The following is a 22,664-nucleotide window of genomic DNA, read 5'->3' as shown; positions in this document are numbered from 1 at the left end:
TGTTTATAGTCGCACGCAGTAGTTTTCAGTCGCAAATGCGACTGAAATGGTCGCACTGTAGAGCCCTGACATCTGAGTGTTGTGGCGGGAGAAGCAAACGACAGACAGTGGTGTGGCATCAGGCCTTGGAGAGGCTTTTATTTAACAGAAAATAAACATAAAAAGTCCAAAACGGGGAATAAAGTGTCCAAAGGGGAAAGAGCAGAGATTGTCTTACTATTAGGAGATGAGAGAGTCTGTATTACTTACTATTGAAGAAAGCGTAACGGTCAACTTGGATCACGTGTGCCTTAATAACCAATCACATTACAACCTTGACATCATTGAATTTCATTCAGAGTTGTGCGACACTCAATCACCATTTACGATTACTATAGGAATGAATGAGAAATGCCGTAAACTGTATCCCACCTGTCACAGAACGTCAGTGACTTCTCTTATAAAACTGCATCTTTTTTTTTCTTTGTAAACTCTAAAAATAGTTCAATCCAAAAGTATTGTTTAGTGTAAAACATGTTGGAGATTCGCCGACAGGCTGTCAATTCATTAAATGATAAGCTGTTTCCTCTAAAAAGCTGTTTATTCAGCGTAGTGAAGCCTCTCCTCCATTGACATCCATTCAAAAAAATGATGATAATTAGAGGGGGAGACAGCCAATCCGTCACACATAGTATATTAATGCGCTTCCCCTTCAGTACCGTGGCATTCTGGTACTGTCACTATACCATAATACCACTGCATACTCTTACAGTCTTTCTCTGCTCTTTTATCTGCAATTATAGTAGATCGATTAGAGCAGTACTGTCCTACCGAGGACCCGCGGGCAAGAAGATGCTAAAATCTTCAGAATAATTTGCAGCAATGCAGATTTCAATCCATTTTGTGTTGCAGTTTTGCAGGCCACTAAGTCCCAGTTGCTGTCATTTGCTCTGTGGACGGAGTGTCTTTGACTACAGAAGGATGCAGAGCTGCAGAGAGTCTCTGATACAGTTGGCCACACTGTTAGATTTTAAAGGTAACTGCCTCTGCAGGAGTGAGAGGCTGGTTAAAGCCGCTGACGGGGGACTCGTTTCCGCACACTTTTATATATAATTCATTATTCATCAGAACACAGCAAGAAGGGCTGACTTTAATTTGGAGTTTACAGGCTTAGCCGGGCCAGATGATATAAACCACATCCATTACGTCTGTATGAAATGCATGACAGCTGAAGCGGTGCTGTTATGGAAGGCCGATCTTAACAAGGAGGTTTTCACTTGAGCTTTGGCATGAGCGTCTGCTGCTGTGGATATTGGTCGTTTCCGCACACTTTTATATATAATTCATTATTCATCAGAACACAGCAAGAAGGGCTGACTTTAATTTGGAGTTTACAGGCTTAGCCGGGCCAGATGATATAAACCACATCCATTACGTCTGTATGAAATGCATGACAGCTGAAGCGGTGCTGTTATGTAAGGCCGATCTTAACAAGGAGGTTTTCACTTGAGCTTTGGCATGAGAGTCTGCTGCTGTGGATATTGGAGTGTCAACGTCGCTGAAATATACTGTATGACGTTTTCATAGATACTGCAGTCAGGCGATTTGAGTACAACCGCATATATTTGCCATGAAATGTTTATTGAAAGGAGGCGTGTAGGAAACATGATTTTCCTTTTCTTTTGAATTTGACATAATATGTAGACAAAATATATATATTTTTTTTCCACTCTGGTCTGTTCGGCAATAAGCTATCAAAAGCATAAACTGAAAAGTAGACCAGACTTAATACAAATAGTAGTCTAAAGTGTGGCTATGTGAGACCATGAGGATATTATGATAATACCATTATACTATATCTTGTATTTAGGTATATAAAGTATTTAAAGGTTAGCCAAGTATAACAGAGGTTATTTATTTGTTTTTGTTTTTGTTTGTTTATACATTTAATTATGGTAAAGGTAGTAGCAGCAATAATAATAATAATAATAATATTTCTAATGTTATCATAATATTATATAAAATTATATAAAATATTTATTTATTTATACATTTAATTATGGTAAAGGTAGTAGCAATATTAATCATAATAATAATAATCTTTCTAATGTTATCATAATATATCAAATTAAATAAAATGATTACATATACAAATGTATTTATTTATTTATTTTAAGCGATTTGAGTACAACCGCATATATTTGCCATGAAATGTTTATTGAAAGGAGGCGTGTAGGAAACATGATTTTCCTTTTCTTTTGAATTTGACATAATATGTAGACAAAATATATATATATTTTTTCCACTCTGGTCTGTTCGGCAATAAGCTATCAAAAGCATAAACTGAAAAGTAGACCAGACTTAATACAAATAGTAGTCTAAAGTGTGGCTATGTGAGACCATGAGGATATTATGATAATACCATTATACTATATCTTGTATTTAGGTATATAAAGTATTTAAAGGTTAGCCAAGTATAACAGAGGTTATTTATTTGTTTTTGTTTTTGTTTGTTTATACATTTAATTATGGTAAAGGTAGTAGCAGCAATAATAATAATAATAATAATATTTCTAATGTTATCATAATATTATATAAAATTATATAAAATATTTATTTATTTATACATTTAATTATGGTAAAGGTAGTAGCAGCAATAATAATAATAATAATAATATTTCTAATGTTATCATAATATTATATAAAATTATATAAAATATTTATTTATTTATACATTTAATTATGGTAAAGGTAGTAGCAGCAATAATAATAATAATAATAATATTTCTAATGTTATCATAATATTATATAAAATTATATAAAATATTTATTTATTTATACATTTAATTATGGTAAAGGTAGTAGCAATATTAATCATAATAATAATAATCTTTCTAATGTTATCATAATATATCAAATTAAATAAAATGATTACATATACAAATGTATTTATTTATTTATTTTAAATACATTTAATTATGGTAAAGGTAGTAGCAGCAATAATAATAATAATAATAATAATAATAAACTTTCTAACATCATAATATTATGTAAAATCATATCAAATTAATTATTTGTTTGTTTTCATGTGTTTTTAAATAGTGACTTGCTAATAACGTAGTTTTTATTTAGCCAAACATAACAGAGGTTATTTATATATACATTTATTTATTTGTTTGTTTGTTTTTTATTTGAATAAATGTAGTAAATGTAGTAGTAGTAGTAATAATAATAATAATAATATATAAACATATACAATTATTATATATAAAAATATTGTTAAGCTTTTTTGCTTATGTGCTTATTTATTTATTTATTTATTTGTTTGTTGTTTTTAAATGTGTTTTTTTTAATACAGTGACCTGCTAATGTAATAGCCAAATAGGCTATTATAATGCTATAATAACCAAACATGAGAGGTAATTTATATATCGAAACATTTATTTATTCATTTATTTTATTTTTGAATAAATACATATTTATGTTAAAGGTAGTGGTAGTAATATCAATAATTGTAATAATAATAATATCTTAATTATATATCAAATTAAATGGAATTAATATAGGGTGAATTGAGGTTAATTGGAACTTTCCAAGTCATCTGAATTCCAAAAAAGTGTCCCAAAAGCATCCCAATTTACTGGGAATTCACCTATAATGATGCTTGCACCACAATGATTTATTGTGGATTTGGTGTTGTTTGGATGATTAGCAACCTTATTCTGTGCCAAACATATGAACGCAAGATGAACACAAATGATTATAATTACTTTTCAGTAAGAGTCTGAATGTGATTGGTTAACTCCAAACCTACTCCAGAAGTGTAGAGGTGTAGAATATGACCCCTAGGGTGATGTAGGGACCCTGTACTCCTCTAGTTTCCTTTGCGTTGCATCTTGTTTGAGTTTTTTTTTCTATCTGGGCATCTTGCTGAAGGGCTACACATCTACTGAATGTCAGTTCAAAGCCTTCATGCAGTATGCATTAAACGGCTGCTTAATGTAGGCAGCCCATGGACTGCATAATGCATGATGGGATGAGGCCGGCGTCCTCCTGAAACGCTCACATCGCACCTCAGGCCCGGCGGAGGAAGCTTTCCGCCTCAGTAGTGACTTGCCCTGCAGATGACCTGAGAGAGACACACACATGTACAGACTGTTTTCATTCGTTCATAGATTCGAGGACTCGCTCTCATATTTCCACTGACCTGCTTCAATATACACACTCCTGCCCCAGAAATGACCTTTTCCCCGTATGTCACGTCTGAAGGAAGGTTAAGAGGGGAATGTAGTCATATTGTGCCTTCTTTTTTTACAACAGACAGCAGAATCTGTAACAGAAAGCAGAATAGTTTTGGCCTAATGTGACTTTCTGGGTGTGTTTACACTACAGTGTCAGGACTAAAGTTTATGTGTGAGTTACAAGTGAGTAGCTGTTCTTGGTTATTTAAAGTGAGCGCTTGCAATCTGTGTTAGAAAATATTTAGCGAGACGTTATAAAGACAGCATGTCTTCCAAGAGTAAAAAGTTGAATTTTATATTTTTTTGTTGTACTAATGTGTATATAGTAGGATCTATCTATTTATCCATCCATCCCTCCCTCCTTTTATATATAAAAATATACTTTAAAAAATATATGTTAAAAATATACTTTAAACAATGTGTATGTGTATATATATATATATATATTAATTTGATTAATAATTGTATAAATGTTATTAACCAGTTAATACCATGTTTTTATGTTGTTGTTTTTTAAATGTTTTATTTTTAAATATAGTGACATGCTAATGTTTTTTAGCCAAATCTAACAGAGGTTGTTTATATGTAAGAAGCATGTATTTATTTATTTGTTTATGTATGTATGTAATGTATTTATTAATGAATGAATGAATAAATAAATAAATTAATTAATTAATTAATTAATTAAGGTAGTAATAGCAGCAGCAGCAATAATAATAATAATAATATTTCTAATGTTATAATATCAAATATTATGTAAAATTGTAAAATTATTATATTAAATACTATTATTATGCTTGCGACGCCACGCTTCATTATGGCTATGGTGTTGTTTGAGTGATGAGCATTCTTGTTTTTGTGCCAAACATCCTTTTTAAATTAAGTATATTTTTTGTTAAAAATGCCATAAAAACAGTAATATTATTACACTTTGAAATAACTGTTTTCTATGTGAATCTCTGTTAAACTGTAATTTATTTCTGTGATCAAAGCTGAATTGTCAGCATCATTACTCCAGTCTTCAGTGTCACATGATCTTCAGAAATCATTCTAATATGCTGATTTGCTGCTCAAGAAACATTTCTGATTATTATCAATGTTGAAACAGTTGTGCTGCTTCATCATTTTGTGGAAATCATGATCCGCTTTATTTTTCAGGATTCTTTGATGAGTAGAATGTTCAAAAGAAACTCTAATAACATTATAAATATCTTTACTGTCACTTTTGATCAATTTTATGTATCCTTGCTGAATAAAAGTATTATTAAATAAATCTTACTGACCCCAAACTTTTAAACAGTAATGTACATTTTGGAATATGTTGACCCCTAACCTCAGCATGAACAACCATAATAGCGATGCTTGGCTTGGCAAACACCACACACAGATCATGCCATGTCAAAAAGCCATGGCGCAGAAGGATATTTCATACTCAAGTCAGTTGTCCAGCCTCTGACCCGCCTGTGTGTTTCTGTGTGCGATGAAGTGCTCTTTGCCATATGTTTGTGAATGAGTGTGTGTGTAAGCGTGCTCTCGTGGGTGTCAGCAGAGGGCCTGTGTGGGCAGCTCTCATCCCACACGCAGCTTTTTAGCCCGAAGGCTTTTGGCATTGTTTCTCCGAATCCCATTTTCCTATCGTGCATCTGAGAGCCGGCTGGTGGAGGCACATCATTAAACTGCAGTGACTGCTATGCTAATGACTGCTGAAGGCAGCCTGACCGCAGCAAAGCCTCAGCACGTACACATGCATAGAAAACGTGAAGAAGTCCATACGAGACGGCAGCGCTCTGAGCCTGTCATGAGCTCCTGATTCATTACTAGCTTTATCCTCCTCTTCCTGACAGACAGGTCGGCTTCAGACGTTTCTTATTGAGTTGAGCATGAGAGATTTTGATCTTTGACCTTTGAGTGGTCTTTTCACAATTGGACCCAGGGTTAAGCAACGTTTCACAATTTTGAGCTGCATTTGAACTCATTACTATTATTCTCTAATTACTAGATTAAATACTAACCTGAGATAAATTGTCGAATGGAGCACTGCAGTGATGTATTTTTGTAGGCCAACTGGAAGTTCGCATCACCCTGGTTCCCTCGACAAAAACCCAGTGGGATTTTCCATTGGCTTTTGGATTATTGCAGAAAATAAGCTTTGTGACCAAAATGATAATCATCACAAATGAACAAAACTTGTGAATTTTGAAGCCTAAAGGCAATCAGCAGAAGTAAAAAGCTAAACGTAGACTATAAACCAGCTACACCACAGAGACACAATTAACATGGCATAAAAACCACCAACAGATAACTAGTAAGCTTAGGTTTATTTAAAAGAATAGTTCACCCAAAATGAAAATTTACTGAACATTACTCACCCTCAGGCCATCTAAGATTTAGATGAGTTTGATTCTTTACGAAATCAGATTTGGAGGAATTTAGCATTGCATCACTTTCTCACCAGTTTATCCTCTGCAGTGAATGGGTGCCGTCAGAATGAGAGTCCAAACAGCTGATAAAAACATCACAATAATCCACAAGTAATCCACAGCACTCCAGTCCATCAGTTAACATCTCGTGAAGCCAAAAGCTGCAAGTTTGTAAGAAACAAATCCATCATTAAGACAGTTTTAACTTTAAACTGTCACTTTTGGCCATAATCCATAATCCATAATAACGCTTCCTCCAGTGAAAAAGTCAATCTCCAGTTGTCTCTCACTTCAAAATCCACCCACATATTTGTTTAGAGCTGTTTTGGCTTGTAAACGGTGCTTGATCTGTGCAGATTTCTCTCCTGATTCATTTGAAATGACTTTCCCTCTGGAGGAAGCAATATTGTCGATTATGAAGTAACAGTTTAAAGTGAAAATGCCTTTTTGATTGATTTGTTTCTTACAAACATGCAGCTTTTGGCTTCACAAGACATTAACTGATGGACTGGAGTGGTGTGGATTATTTGTGGATTATTGTGATGTTTTTATCAGCTGTTTGGACTCTCATTCTGACGGCACCCATGCACTGCAGAGGATCCGCTATCTTATGTGTGTAACAACCTTTAGTTCCCAGAATGATGTAATACAGATACTAAATCTACACAGACAATAGTGTCCAGATAAAAACTTGGTGCAACATGACTCCCAAAACAGCCAATCACACTGGAGCTTGCCGTTTTGCGAAAGCACTTGCACTCTTTTTAAACATAATATGCATCAGACAATGTGTGTAAGTGCCGACTGAGACTAGGGTTTCTCCATCTGCCCCTCACCATCACTTTTTCAAGGGCACGACCTCCTTTGCTGCACCGCCGCTGTAATTGAAGAAGAGGGGGTAATCGAAGCAGTCCTGGGACCCTCTGAGCACCGATGCCTAGACTAGATACTCGAAGGATGAGACAAATGGCCAAAACTCAGGGTTGGATTCCTGTCCTCCCCTCCTCTAGTTTTTCTGCTGATCGTCTGCTCGCCCCTCCCGTGAGCCTCTGAGGAGTTACTGCAGCTTACTGTAGGGAGGTGTTGTGTTGCGGATATGTGCGAAAGAGCTACCCCATCCCGACCTTAAACAAGTGGACTTTTTAAGCAGCCTATGTAGTAGAGGTCAAATGAATTCATCGATTTTTTTTCTCTGAAAAATGAGCATTCTGTCTATATATTTACTCACCCTGACATTGGTACAAACCTGTATGACTTTTTTTCTTATGTGGAGCACAAAATAATAGATTTTGAAGGCTGTGCTGGTCGTTCTTTTCCAGTCAGTTAACAGTGAGCGGAGACCGGAGCTTTCAAGCTTCAAAAACTACATTGAAGAATTGTGAAAGAGAACCATGTGATTCACGCACTGAAATGTAAGTCTCTGTTCACTGAAAGTCTTCACACCTGCCAGAGCTTCAGGAGAGATTAGTGCATGATTCAGATCTTTTCAATGTTTCTGGCTGAGAAAACCTCAAATCTGAACGAATCATTTGAATCACTCGATCTGGACACAGTGGTTCTCGATTTAAGAAGCGATTTTTACATTGTTGTCCATTGCAGTGTTATTTTAGAATTCTTTATATACTATTATAATATTTATTAATATTTCAAACTGAATTTAATTCAATATTTTTAGTTTTCATTTTAATATTTAGCGATTGTGCTTTTGTCATTTATTAATTTATACTTAACTATTTTATTTCAGTTTTTGTAATTTTAGTACTTATAATAATATTGATTATTATTTTGAATTTTCAGTTTTCATTTTAATATTTAGTGTAAATCTTAGTGAATTTGTTTTATGCTTTTTTCATATTTATTAGCTTTTTTTTTAATATTTAATTTACCTTTTTTTTATATTTACCTTTTTTATTTCAGTTTTAGTCATTTTAGTACTTTTATTTCCATTAGTTGCCACGGCGACATTTTTAACTTGCGTTTAAATAGTAATCTAATATTTATATTTTATTTCGTTACCATTTTATTTCAATTCAAAAACAATTTTTCCTAGTTTGTTTTTGTTTTATTTTTCAATTACAACACTGGTCTGTTCCTCACACGCAGCTATCACTTCAACTATGACTTCAGAAGACTTTCATGATACTTTGTTTTTATGGCTTCCTTTCGCATTAATTGCAATTGCACAGAAAAACGCGACTCCAGATTTTCTCCCTTCGCCCTTCACACGGGTTTGAAACGACATGAGGGTTAATGAATGATTGCATAATTTTCATTTTTGGGTGAACTGTTCTTTTCAACAAACCGAATTTTCAAGCAGCTTGTGCAGAAACACAGAGCTGAAGGTGATGGAGGTCGAGTGAATTAACACAGTGCTACTGAACCAAGTTAGTCAGTTCACTGCTGCCATTCTACTCCAGAAATGCAAATAAAAGGGGGAAGAGCTTTCTTAGGAAAGACGGAGAAGATCTGAGGAGACAGCTGTCTCTCCGTCTCACTCGCTCATTTTTACTTCAGGGTCTGTTTATACCTCTGAAAATTTCAGTAGGAGGCAAAATGTTTGCTTTAATTTACTCAAGCTCGTTGATTTCTTGACACCAAACACCCTCCCCTCAACGTCTGTCATCCCTTAATTTCCGCCATCCCGCTCGTACGGCACTCTGAGCGCTTCATTAATGGCTTGTTATGCCTAACAAGGGCAGGGAAGGCGTCTGATAGGAATCGCCCGCCAGCGCGTTATCCAACACCCACCGCCAAGAGATTGAGGGTTTGCACTAGAAGAGCCAGAGGATTTGTACAGACTCCACATTCCCACATTCGCAGGTTTATTCCTGGCCGCCGCCGTTTCCACAGTAACCCGTACCTGCCAAACGCACACCATCATGTCTCACATGGTGTTTGATAATAAGTTTATGATAAAAATAACTTTCTTAACCCAGCAAAGCCTGAGAAATCTCATTTTTGGAAATGCAAGAGTTTATTGGGTAACACTTTAGCTTAGGGATCAATTCTCACTATTAACTAGATGTATATTAGCATGCACATTACTAGAGTATTGGCTGTTTATTAGCACATATTAATGCCTTTTTTTTTGCATGACCATATTTAGATCCCTTAATCCATGCCTAAACTTAAGAAGTAGCTTACTAGCTATTAATAAGCAGCAAATTAGGAGTTTTAGGCATAACTTGTAGTTAATAGTTAGTTAATAATGAGAATTAGTCTCGGAACTGAAGTGTTACCAAATAAACTATTGCATTTCCAAAAATTAGATTTTTCAGACTTTACAGTGTTAAGAGAGTTATTTTTTTAGCTATCATTTATTGAAAAGACAAAATATAAAAGGAAAAAAAGAAAAAGTTTGCATGTGTTTTTGAGTATCATATCTGATACATGAGGGTTTTATGGCTTGTATAGTGTGAATATGGAGGAAAAACGGCTCATTTTATTTAGAGTCCCAAACTGAACAAAAATGTGCAATTTGATTGCAGATGCTGATATTTATATATGGCCAAAAAATATGAAATATTTGGTTGTAATATGAAGCAATGAGATCTTTATAACAGTAGATACTATATATATATATATAATATATATATATATATATATATACTGTATATATACTGTATATGTCACTATATATCTCCAGTACTATGTCTTAGATTATATTTAAATACTTGGTTTTATGGTCAAAGCAATGCAATGCAATGCAATGATGACTGAGACATGAACAAATAAATGTTCCTCAAAAGATGTGAGATGTTCTGGAGGCTTCGGAAGATCATTCTTCCGCTGAGGAACAGTGAAAGTGAAGCTTCTGGAAACTAACCTTCCTCAAAAGATCCTGATGATCAGATTTGAGAATTATACTAAACGCCCCACACTTTAGATTGGGGACAGGTTCTCATATTAACTAACTATTAAACCGCAATAAACTCCTAATTTGTTGCTGACTTTGAAATCTTCTGTTCCATTTCCTGTCTGATTTTAACACTAAAGGGCACAGTGGGAAATATCTGATGTTTGCAGCAGAAGTTTAATTCGAACCTATGGTCGAGAGTCTGAATTGCAAATGAATTCCCACCTGTCTTTGCACTCGTTAACCCTTCCCTGCAAAATGTTTTATTATCTGCCAGTCCTTAAAGGGGTGGTTGATTGCGATTTCACTTTTTTAACGTTAGTGTGTAATGTTGCTGTTTGAGCATAAACAATATCTGCAAAGTTACGAAGCTGAAAGTTCAATGCAAACGGAGATATCGTCTTTTAAAATTCTGGCAGTTTAATGCCTACAAAAACGGCTGGTAGGGACTACAACGAGTTACTTCCCGGGTTTGTGACATCACAAACCCTGATAAACCCTGCCCTCGGGAAAAGACAGCAAAGGGGGCCATGCTGCGCTGCTTTAGAGAAGAGGAAGAGAAAACTAGAGGTGCACGTAAAAATCTATTCATATATGAATCGCGGTTCTGTCTTCTAACGATTCTAATGTTTTCACAAGTTTCAAAATCAATGGTAGACTGCACCCCAAGAACACAATCAAGCCTAGAAAAAAAACAGTGAACCACCCCTTTAAGGAATAGTGTGTGTATGTGTTTCATTGTCATTTCCAGTGTATGGCTACCACAGTTTTTCTGCAGTGTCTGCAGTTGATCCACAGAAAAAAAAAAGAGCCGTGTGACACCTCTGTAGTGCGTGTGTGTGTGTGTGTGGGTGTGTGTGTGTGTGTGTGTGAGACTGGGAATCTGCAGTGTGACATCCCAACAATGGGGTGCCTGCTGCAGCCGCATCAATTAACATGAGGCAGTGCCTGCTGCGCCCTGATTGGCCGAGAGAGTTGTCATGTCCGTTTTTCCTCCCGCCCTCACAGCTCCGCCCACATCTCTAGTGGAGGAGCAGGAGGACACACCCACTGTGAGTAGAGCAGAGTCCTTTGTGTGCATGTGCATGTGCTAGTGTGTGGAGTGTAGTTTTAGACATTGCTGCCCCCTAGTGAATCCTTAAGGAAGAGCCTTAGGCCGTGCACACCCACACTTTTCACTCATTTACAACCAAAATATCAATTTCTTCCTAATTTTAAAGGGCACTATGCCAAAGTGATTGCCCTAAAGGCTGCTAAGCTTGTAAATGTTGATCGTCTTATTAATCGCTGTAGTTAATTGAGGGCCAAGCCAAAAACTTCTTAACCTTCCTGACTGTTTCCCAAATGCAGTATTTGATATGTTGTGGCCTATATATTATATTATATTATATTATATTATATTATATTATATTATATTATATTATATTATATTAATGTTTACAGAGCACCCATGTATATTTCATATAATTTATGTATGTGTATAAAATGTATTTTATTATTATTACATTATTCTAAATGTAATATTTTTATGATATTTGAAACCTCCAAATTTAGTAATTAATGTCCCTTGTGATGTTTAATATGCAATTTAATTTTATATATTAGATGATAAATGCATTGTAGCCATAGCATCTTATGCATGAACAACTGCTTAGAAACTAAAAAATAAGATGAATTAAATGGAATAAAAATGTTGGACGACTTTTCATTATTTTAATGTATTTTAGTCAAAAATTCCTGTAGTTCTCTGATTATTCCTTCTCCACCTACTGTGAAGTGATCTGCTGTACACTTTTTCCTAATGCTATTTGCAGTGTCCTTTGAACTGAAAGTTTAACCTTCACTCTCTACGCTCAGGAATCCAACCCTAAAACAACACAGCGGTCTGTATTGCTGACGCAATCCTGCAGACATTGATTAGCTTGTTTAAGTGTGTTTGATTAGCATTGGAGTTGAACTCTGCTGATCAGTTCAATAGCCCTGTACTAGATTTTCTTATTTGTCATGTTATGATTTATTTGGCCACTCAAAAGTGCCCTCTTTGGCTGCTGTTTGCTCTCTGTAAGGGTGTGTGTGGACTTTAGTGAAGGCCACTGTTTTCTGAGGAATAATCCATTCAGGGCCGTGCACAGACCTTTTGAGGGGCATGTGCTGAAACTGAAAAAGGGCACCCCATTAATGCGTTAACGATGACAGCCCTAATATATATACACCCCACCAAACCCACAGCACGCTTTAGGGGGTCTGTTAAAACTCAATGGGCTCAGGGGAGGCGAGAGAGAAGCGGACTCCTGCTGTAACTTTACCTGCATAGTGTCGCTGTTGGACAATGTTTCTTTAGAAAAACGAGTGATTTATACACTTTTTAATGTTATATTTTGTAATATTGGCGTTGTTTTATTTTTGTACTACTCATTTTTTCTTATCCAATATTTTGAAGATATAAAAAAAAAAAACACCATCACCAAAAAAAGGGCACTTCGGAGTGTAAGGGCAAAAAGGGCATGTGCTCTGCACAGGTTGAGCCGTGCCTGAATCCATTCATGAATGTTTAAATGCTTGCTTTGGAATTTTCTGTCCTTAATGCCATGAAAACACTCACCTGTGGCTCTAAGTGTAGTAATGCAACATCCATCATGAGGCTATGCGTACATTTGCGCCATCTGGCCATATTTAGGTTTGGTTCTCAAACGTATAGGACAGCCAGCTGTAATCTCCCAGAATCCCCCATCTTTGACAAACAGGCAGCTGTTCTGCTGTCTTTGAAATTCTGTGAAAACATCTGCCGCCAAACCTACAGGGAGCACATAGATGCTGGCTTCCTCTAAGGAGCCTTTAAGAGTGTGTGCGAGTTTCAGGAAGCCAAAGCCGTCATCTAGGATAGACTTGAAGAGTCCGAACTAGATTTACGCATGTGCATTGATTCTCATGCACTCCTCTTGTAGTCCTCTCACAACAGTGTTACGGCAAAATGATGCACGCAGATCAGTTGTTGCAACGTGACGATCAAAATTCAAATAACTTCAACCTTGACCTTCCAAAATGCTGCCAACTGGATAAATTGCACCATGTATTATTATTATGTTACTTTGTATTTTAATGATTGTAATAGTAATAATAATAATAATGGCTGATGCCACTGATATTGATATATCTAGAAAGCAGGGTGGCTGATGGCCAATATAATGCTGATATATTTAATCAAATTGAATGACTGCAAATAGTAGTAATAATAATAATGCAGGTTATTAGTATTACTATATAAATTATTATTATTATTATTAAATATATTGAATATAATGAATAAATAAAATTAAAAATTCTAATTTGTATTTTCGAAAAAATATGTAGTTTTTTATTATTTTATTTTTGTTACCTTTTTTCAGTGGCTAGTGACATTTATACTGATATATCTAGAAAGTAGGGTGACTGACGGCTCATATATTTAATAAAATGTAATTACTGCAAGTAAGAAAATAACTTATGTTGTAATATCTTACTTTGCATAATTGTAATAATAATAATAATTATAATAATAATAATAATTGTTTCTTATTTTATTATATTATATTATATTATATTATATTATATTCTGGACCTCAGGATCTGAACCTCAGCAAATATAGATCAAACATAAAATCTGCGATACATCCTAGTTACAGTATATTACATTTCAGCCAGTGAAATGCTGCTTCTCCAGTCATATTGGAGGATGTAAACATACCGCGCTAATGTCACATAATCTGCTCAGTTTGTCTTTCGAGAGCTGATACAGTAGTTTTCATTCATTGGTATGTGTGTTTCTGCCATAAGCAGGTGTTGTTTTGAGGTCAGTTCTTAAAGTTCTCGGTCAAATATTGATGATGTTGAGAGACGTGTCTGTGCTGGATGAGTTTGCACAGGTGCCTCCCTGGAGTGTGATGTACCCAGAATGCCCTGCTGATGTCAGGTGAAACAGAAAGAGCTGTGATGGCACAGCAGAAACCGGTCCTGAGCAAAGTCAAGAGTCACTCCAGTTCTGGCACAGCCGACTCCACGCTGTCCTTTTCACTTTGTCAAGAAAAGTGTCCTCTTCACTATATTAAAAACGTTCATGTTTGAATATCCATTTTGGTTGTGAACCAAGGCTGTTTAGGGTCCTGAAAGCATTAAAATCTTCTTATTCTTGAGTAAGTGATCCTTTCTCTTAGAGAACTTGCTGAAAATGTTTGGTTTTCTTTGAAATCAGTTTCCTGTTTTGTTTGTTTTTGTTTTGCTTTACTTTATTTTTGTTTGGCTTTTATTGTTTTTTTGTTTTGTTTTGATTTTTGTTTTCAGTTTATTTTTATTTTTTTTTTTCACTTTCTATTTTTTTTTTTTTTTTTCAGTTTTCTTTTTTTTTTCTTCAATTTTTGGTTTGTTGTCTGTTTTTGTTTTATTTGTTTTGCTTTCTCTTTTGTTTATTTGTTTATTTTGTTTTCTTATTTGTTCAGATTTGTTCTGTTTTTGTTTCTTTTGTTTTTTGCTTTTTTTGTTTTCTGTTTTGTTTTTTGCTTTGCTTTTGTTTTTTGTTTGAATCGTTTTATTTTTTGTGTTTCCAGATTTTTTTGTTTGTTTGTTTGTTTTTGCTTTTTGTTTTCTATTTTCTATTTTTTTAGTTTGTTTTGTTTCATGTTGTGCTTTGCTTTGCAGTTGAAGGCTTAAATTTGGCATAAAAGCAGGGTCATATCAGTCCATAGTTGGGGAAGAAGCACAGAAGGCTCTGTGTACGTGTTTGGACACGTCCGCCTGCAGTTTTGCAAACAGTGGAAATAAATACTGTTTTGGATTAAAATGGCAGTGTGCACTGTGAGATTGTTCAAGCTTGAATTTGTAGCCTTTTGCAATTATTAACAAATATACCACACAATTAGTGTTTCTCCATCACGTGAGATACCACTACAAAATATGTTTGACAAATGTATCCATGTATGTTCTGTTGTATTTCTCCTACCCAGATTTGGGAAAGCTACTTTTAATCTGCCATTTTCCAAGCTACAAGCAAATTACAAGCTCCAAACTACAGTCATTTCAATAATTTTTTATACAAGAGCAGTATTTTTTTGGGCAGTAAATTTCATTTCATACGATAAATGATAAATATCAGTTTTCATTTTTACATTAACTATTTCTTTTAATCTTGAAGATACATTTACAGTACAATAACGAGAAAGCACCCACATTTTGTCTATAAAACATTTTAATAAATAGCAGAGATTATCAAAATATTTCATTATACATTAAGACCTAAAATGTTGCACAGGGGCTCAAATTTATTTTACTATAAAATGTACATTTATGCACATTATGTACATGTATATTTAGTTATTTTTCCTAATGTAGAGTATACTCTCAGTAGAAAGGTGGTACCCTTTCAATAGTTACTAATATGTACACTTTTGGTGCTAATATGTACTTTTAAATGAGTAATATGTAGTTTAAGGTACTGATATGTCCCATTTAGGGGTAAATGAGCTACAAAGTTGTGCCTTTTTTATACCTTATGGTGCTGCCCCAGTGACAGATTGTACCTTTTTTCTGAGAGTATGTTTGTACATCAGTGTACAAACTGAGTGTTATATGAAGTATGTTGTTTACACCAACAGTTCAGCCTGACTTTATACTTACTAAATACTTGACTTAATTAAAACCAGCTGGCCGCTTGACTCCTCCGTTTGGCACCTGGATCATAATGCACCTTGCTCCCTCGTCATCCCATCAGTCATCTGGCTGCGCTCCCTCGAGATCCTGCGCTCGTCTGCGTCAGTGCCCCGCTCTCCTCTGTTTTAAAGAGAGGTTATGGACAGGAGACACCAGGAGAGCGGCTGAAGTTGACAGATGGTCCGTGTCACAGGGACGCAGGGAACATTTACCGAGGGTGCCTGTGCTCCGAAATGGATCTTAATGTTCCTCTTTGCTGAGCCATCACTATGAAAAATGAACATGTGCACCTCCTTCGCCAACCTTGCATCTTTTCCTCCGCTCTGGCTTTTTCTCTGCGCCGACCAGGCAATTTATCACATGTTCTGGTGTGTCTTCATAACCGATGGCTTTCCTGACTCTTTTTGAGACGTCTTTAATAGAGCAGCCGCGTGTTGTGTTTAGCCGGAGCATCAGTCACAAACAAGCAGTGTTGGGGAGTAACTAGTTACATGTAACGGAATTACGTAATTTAATTACAAAATAAAAGTAATTGTAATCAGTTACAGTTACTAAGAAAAAATGTGTAATTAAATTACAGTTACTTATGAAAATGTTAAGGATTACAAAGGGGGTTACATATGACTTTTTCCACACACACTCCCACATACAGATTTAATTGAGTTGCAGTGGCTACTCTAAAATATGAAACACCAATGTTTCAGACAAAAAGTAATCAAATGTAATCAGTTACATTACTTTAATAAAGTAATTGAAAAGTTACACTACTTATTACATTTGAAGTAGGGTAACTTGTAATCTGTAACCTATTATATTTCCAAAGTAAGCTTCCCGACACTGCAAACAAGATGGCGCGGCGGAAGAGGCCTGTGGTGCTTCTGAAGCAGATGAGGCTGCTGTGGACGGGATGGACTGCAGCGGTCAAAGCTGGACTCATTTTATACTGTCAACAAATTTAACACGAGGATAATTAGAGAAAGATTATGCTTCTGCTGAGAAATCATAGCTACTGCACAGCCACTTCTCTTATTCTGGGCCGGTCCATTTTAGACAGACCTGAGGATACATACATGAGATCCAACAAGAGAAATGTCCTTACTTATGACAGATCAATATAAAGGCAAGATTTTTAAGATTTTTTTATGTCAAGAGCCCAAAATATGATGACCTACTTGTGATGGATCCTAAAGGCAACAATTTAGTTTCATGTATTTATGAGTGTATATATATTTCCATTTTTGCAGTGTGATTCCTGATCCTGGTAGAGTAGACTACAATGCCGGCTGTTCTGACTCACAGACTGTAAGTACGTTTTTATATTTAAAGAGTTTGCAACTGACGATTCAAGCGCGAGTTTTTTGGGCAGTGTAGAGTAGCGCTTGTTGTTTGTCATTTCTCCGATCACAAATGCAGACATGGTTTTATGTTTACGCGGCGCGATGCAACGCAACGCGTAAAAATACAGTATAAGTCATTATAATCCGTAATTATGTCCCCACTGGATGCTACAAATGCCTCGTTTATAATGGGTTTTGATGTTTTTGTCTCGCTGCTCCAGCCTGACACAGCATCAACAGTATGTGAGGGGCGTAACATTTCCGTCACATGCTTGAGGTATTCGGCCAATCACAACGCACTGGATAGCTGGCCAATCACAGCACACCTTGCTTTTCAGACCGATGAGCTTTGTAAAAATCGACGCGTTTCAGAAAGGCGGGGCATAGAGGAGAAACAATAATGTACAGTATGCGGAAAATAATGTGTTTTTTGAACCTTAAACCGCATAAACACATTTCATTACACCAAATGCACAAAATAATGTTCTTTTTAGCAGCATCATATGACCCCTTTAATTAATATCTTATATAAACATGTTAACCGTCACAGGCCTAAAGTACTTGTTTCCAAAATTAAATAATTGGCTTTTATAATTGGATCTAAAATAAAGGTTTTTTTTTTTTTTTGTTTGTTTGTTTTTTTTAAATCATCTGAAAAATACTTACTTTGTATTTTTTTCTACTTGCTGCTACTACTATTACTATTAATAATAATAATTATTATTACATTTTGTATTTGTGTTAAAAATATTTAGTTGATAACTCATAAAAATACATTTTGGTTCTTTCTTTCTTTTTCTTTCTTTCTTTCAAATGTTGCTTTTCTTTCACATTTTGGACCCCATTACTAAGTTCTGTGCTAGTATTTAACATTTGTCATCAACAATCAGCTGAAAGCAGAAACTGATTCACAATAGCAGTTCCCTTTTGCATCCTATATTTATTCTGTGAATTTTCGGAATTTAATTTCAGCAATTTTGGCACTTCTCTTGTTGTTATTCTAGTTGATTCTTGTTTATCTTGGCATTATATCAGCCTCGACCACTGCTTGTGATACAGAATCTTCTTGCCTGTTTTTGCCTCAATCTAAATCTCTGACGACACACTTCATCTTCTGCTCTCTAGATGACTGGTACCAGTATTAGCAAATGAAAAACTCTCATTGTTCCACCATCACTTTTTACATATTCATAGACCAGACGTTTTCAACCGCAGCTCTTTATCAGATACTGATCAAACATTGTCTCTGGCCTCTCTGAGTTACGTGCTCCAGCCGTGTTTAGCTCACGTTTCATTCTCAGCAGTTTCATACAGTTTGTACTTTCCTGCAGTGTTGGTGGTGATGGATGTTTCGAACACTCAGTTTCAGACACACGGTTTGTCCTCGTTCATCATGAAGGCCGTATCTCTGGCCTGACTCTCTGTTCAGTATTGATTTAGCCTGCTGCTGGCCTCTTTCTCGTCAGCTGAAAACAAATAAAGATTACAACATATTCTTTGGACTTTAGTGCACTTTTCTAACACCATTGCTCTGATCTTACAGTGGTGTGAAAAAGTGTTGGCCCCCTTCCTGATTTCTTATTTTTTTGCATGTTTGTCACACTTTAATGTTTCAGATCATCAAACAAATTTAAATATTAGTAAAAGATAATGCAAGTAAATACAAAATGCAGTTTTTAAATGATGATTTCATTTATTAAGGGAAAAAAGCTGTCCAAACCTACGTGGCCCTACGTGAAAAATTAATTGCCCCCTCCTGTTAAATCATGAAAGAACTGCAATTAACCACATTATTTTAGAAAGCTGAGTTATCTCATTTGCCAAAAAATATCTTGATTATCCCCAAGACTTTTGGGCAAATATTCTGTGGACTGATGAGACAAAAGTTGAACTTTTTGGAAGGTGTGTGTCCCGTTACATCTGGCGTAAAACCAACACAGCATTTCATAAAAAGAACATCATACCAACAGTCAAACATGGTGGTGGTAGTGTGATGATCTGGGGCTGCTTTGCAGCTTCAGGACCTGGACAACTTGCCATAATTGACGGAACCATGAATTCTGCACTCTATCAGAAAATCCTGAAGGAGAATGTCCGGCCATCAGTTTGTGACCTCAAGCTCAAGCACACTTGGGTTCTGTAGCAGGACAATGATCCCAAACACACCAGCAAGTCCACCTCTGAATGGCTCAAGAAAAACAAAATGAAGGTTTTGGAGTGGCCAAATCAAAGTCTGGACTTAAATCCGATTGAGATGCTGTGGCATGTTCTTAAACAGTCCATTCATGCTCGAAAACCCTCCAATGTGGCTGAATTAAAACAATTCTGCAAAGAAGAGTGGGCCAACATTCCTCCACAGCGATGTGAAAGACTCATTGCCAGTTATCGCAAACACTTGATTGCAGTTGTTGCTGCAAAGCGTGGCACAACCAGTTATTAGATTTAGGGAGCAATTACTTTTTCACGTAGGGCCAGGCAGGTTTGGACAGCTTTTTTCCCTTAATAAAATAAATAATCATTTAAAAACTGCATTTTGTATTTACTTGCATTATCTTTGTGTAATATTAAAATTTGTTTGATGATCTTAATCTTTTAAGTGTGACAAATATGCAAAAAATTAAAAAAACAGGAAGGGGGCCAACACTTTTTCACACCACTGTACATGCATATCTGCCATTCAACACAGCTGTATTTTGTCTTATTCAAATATAGTGCTGTGAAGTTAATAGATTAAAACATTTATTGTGATTAATCTCATGTTCTTAAGGTACAATAAGTAATCTCAGAGTTTTAATTTTTCAAATTTGCCTCTCAATATTTTCCTTTCAAAGTGTGTTCCATTATTTTGAATGTTTTCAGTTATATGAAATCAATTTCTTTTTCTTTATTTTTATTATTATTATTTTTTATTTTTTTTTGTAAGAGTGTGATTTCTCAGACGGTGTAAATTAGTATATTTAGTTAAATTTTGATTTTTTTTTTCTTTAGAGCACAATAAAATGAATAATGTGTATCATAATGTATAAATATAAAATAAATAATTTTATGAAAACCAAATTATGTCAAATGAGCAAAGATATTATTGGTCTTCTGGTATTGTCAGTGGTGCAGTTTGTTTGTTGTTAATTGATTTGTTGTTAATATTGAGCTTTGATAATTACATTTTGCCATATAAAACCTTCAAATTCCTTTTCTTTTGACAAAAGCCTCATTTTTTATTTATAAAGGAATTAGCCATTGAAAAGTTCTCTCTCCAACATTTACTGACAAATACGAAACCAGTCATGAGAATGTGTAGGTATGGGACATTTATTTATTATTTTTGACCAGTCAAAGGAAATCACACAAATATGAAACTACAGTATAGCTGCGCAATTATCAAAAAATTAATTGCCTTGGAGTTTGTCAACAAAATCTGAATTCAATAATTTAATGATAATAGTACCGTATTGACCCGAATATAAGATGATGTTTTTTTCTTGGAAATACATCTGAAAAAACGCGGTCGTCTTATATTCAGGGTCTAGACTTTGACATGTCAATAATACACCCACAACAATAGGTGGCGCCAAATACGCATAAAACCAGTGTACCATGAAATACGTAATGTAATGCGTGTTGTAAAGATCGCGAGTAAAAACAAAAGAAAAAGAAAAGCTTACAGCTGCATGAGTCGTGACTGTCACGTTAGCCTGATGGGACCAAACTCCCTTTGTGATTTTAAAACATAAGACAGTACCCAGATTTGAAGACTACAGTAAGATTTAACTTCTACTGTTAATAAGATTTTGGTAGGCTACTATTAGATGGATAGCCTAAATGTCCTAATTCAGATGGGTTACCTGTCTTTTGTTTTTTTAGTGGTATATCAAAAAGTGTATATTTTTTTAATGTGATTGTTGGTACATTTTACCAGTTTTTACCATACTTTCAAAACAAAAATTAAAATAGGAAAAATATGCAATATGAAAATAATTGAAGACAAAATGTGTTTTACTGAGAAAAAACAAGATTTGGTTTTTAAAAAGCCTTTTTCCAAAAGGTACATCTGGAAAAAGGGGGGTCGTCTTATAATCAGGGTCGTCTTATATTCGGGCCAATACGGTAATACTGTAAATATTAAAGCGTTAAACATATGTAATCTTACTGTTTGTTTTTTTTTTACTTTGGCAACTAGTAATTTGACATGATCTCTGTCCTTTGTCCACAGGTGTGCGTAGGGAAGATGTATGAGATCCAGAAGACGGTTGTTGAACAGGAGGAAGAGAAGAGCGATTGATGTGGTGTGGGAGCGGCGGTCAGGTGTTCTCTGACTATACAGGACTGTTGCGGGTCTTCTGTCTGTCTTCATGTTTCCTCTTCAAGCATCTGCATCAGGCCGGTCATGATGGGTCGAGCCCACATCCACTCCTGTTTACACAGTCGTTTAAGATTCTGTGTTCATGACCTGATATATAACTGTACATACTGTAGTATGTTTCATGCTTTGGTGGTTAATGTTACAATAAATTCATGTCATTTACATTTCTTTGTGTGGGTTATCTGTAAATGACCGATTTCATTGATCTGTTCCTAAGGGTTGGTTTCACAAAGGGTAAAGGTGTCTGACCAGGCCGGGCGGTTAAAAATAGCTTATTCTGTTAGTTTTCAGCCAGCGGTGGCCTAGTAAAGGTGACGGGTATAAAGATCACATTACCCAACGCCTACGAACAGAGTGTGTGTACAGCAAAAGCAACCAGTTTTGTTAAAATATGTCCGTAGCCTAAATGTGTGGCCCAGTTCTAAGTGCATCATGTAAACAGAGATCTAAATGAAATTATGCACATGCATTTACATTAATTCATGAGGCAGGTACCGTTGAAAGAAGCAACTTGCATTAATCAATACAGTGTTAAAGAGAATTAAAATAAGACTATTTTATTTGGACATTTATTGTATTGTGATATTAAAGCAACATAAAAAAATAATAAAATCATTTGTAAATATTTCAATATTTTTTTCTTAATCAGTTTTGCTACCTTTTAGTAGCTTAAATATTCATATTCCCATAAGATGTAATGCATTTGCCCAACATGGTAAATATTATACATTCATCTTTTAAATGGTAAATGACAAAACCAGTATTCCTGTGTATATATATATGTGTGTGTAT

The 22,664-nt window shown here is 35.2% G+C and overlaps 1 protein-coding gene across 1 annotated transcript in view; it reads left to right on the top strand.

Moving 5' to 3' along the window:
* The window catches only part of LOC107692762 (LYR motif-containing protein 4B-like), a 61,479-nt gene extending 39,126 nt beyond the window's left edge, over nt 1-22,353 (top strand). Inside the window, exon 3 of the mRNA XM_016491936.1 lies at nt 21,723-22,353. Within this exon, the coding sequence (XP_016347422.1) occupies nt 21,723-21,791 (69 nt within the window). The 3' untranslated portion in view covers nt 21,792-22,353. The remainder of the gene's footprint in view (nt 1-21,722) is intronic.
* The last annotated feature ends 311 nt before the right edge of the window (nt 22,354-22,664 follow it).

The sequence above is a fragment of the Sinocyclocheilus anshuiensis genome, unplaced genomic scaffold (assembly GCF_001515605.1).
Source record: "Sinocyclocheilus anshuiensis isolate Anshui unplaced genomic scaffold, SAMN03320099.WGS_v1.1 scaffold762, whole genome shotgun sequence".
NCBI lineage: Eukaryota > Metazoa > Chordata > Actinopteri > Cypriniformes > Cyprinidae > Sinocyclocheilus > Sinocyclocheilus anshuiensis.
This window is presented reverse-complemented; position numbering and strand designations above follow the sequence as displayed.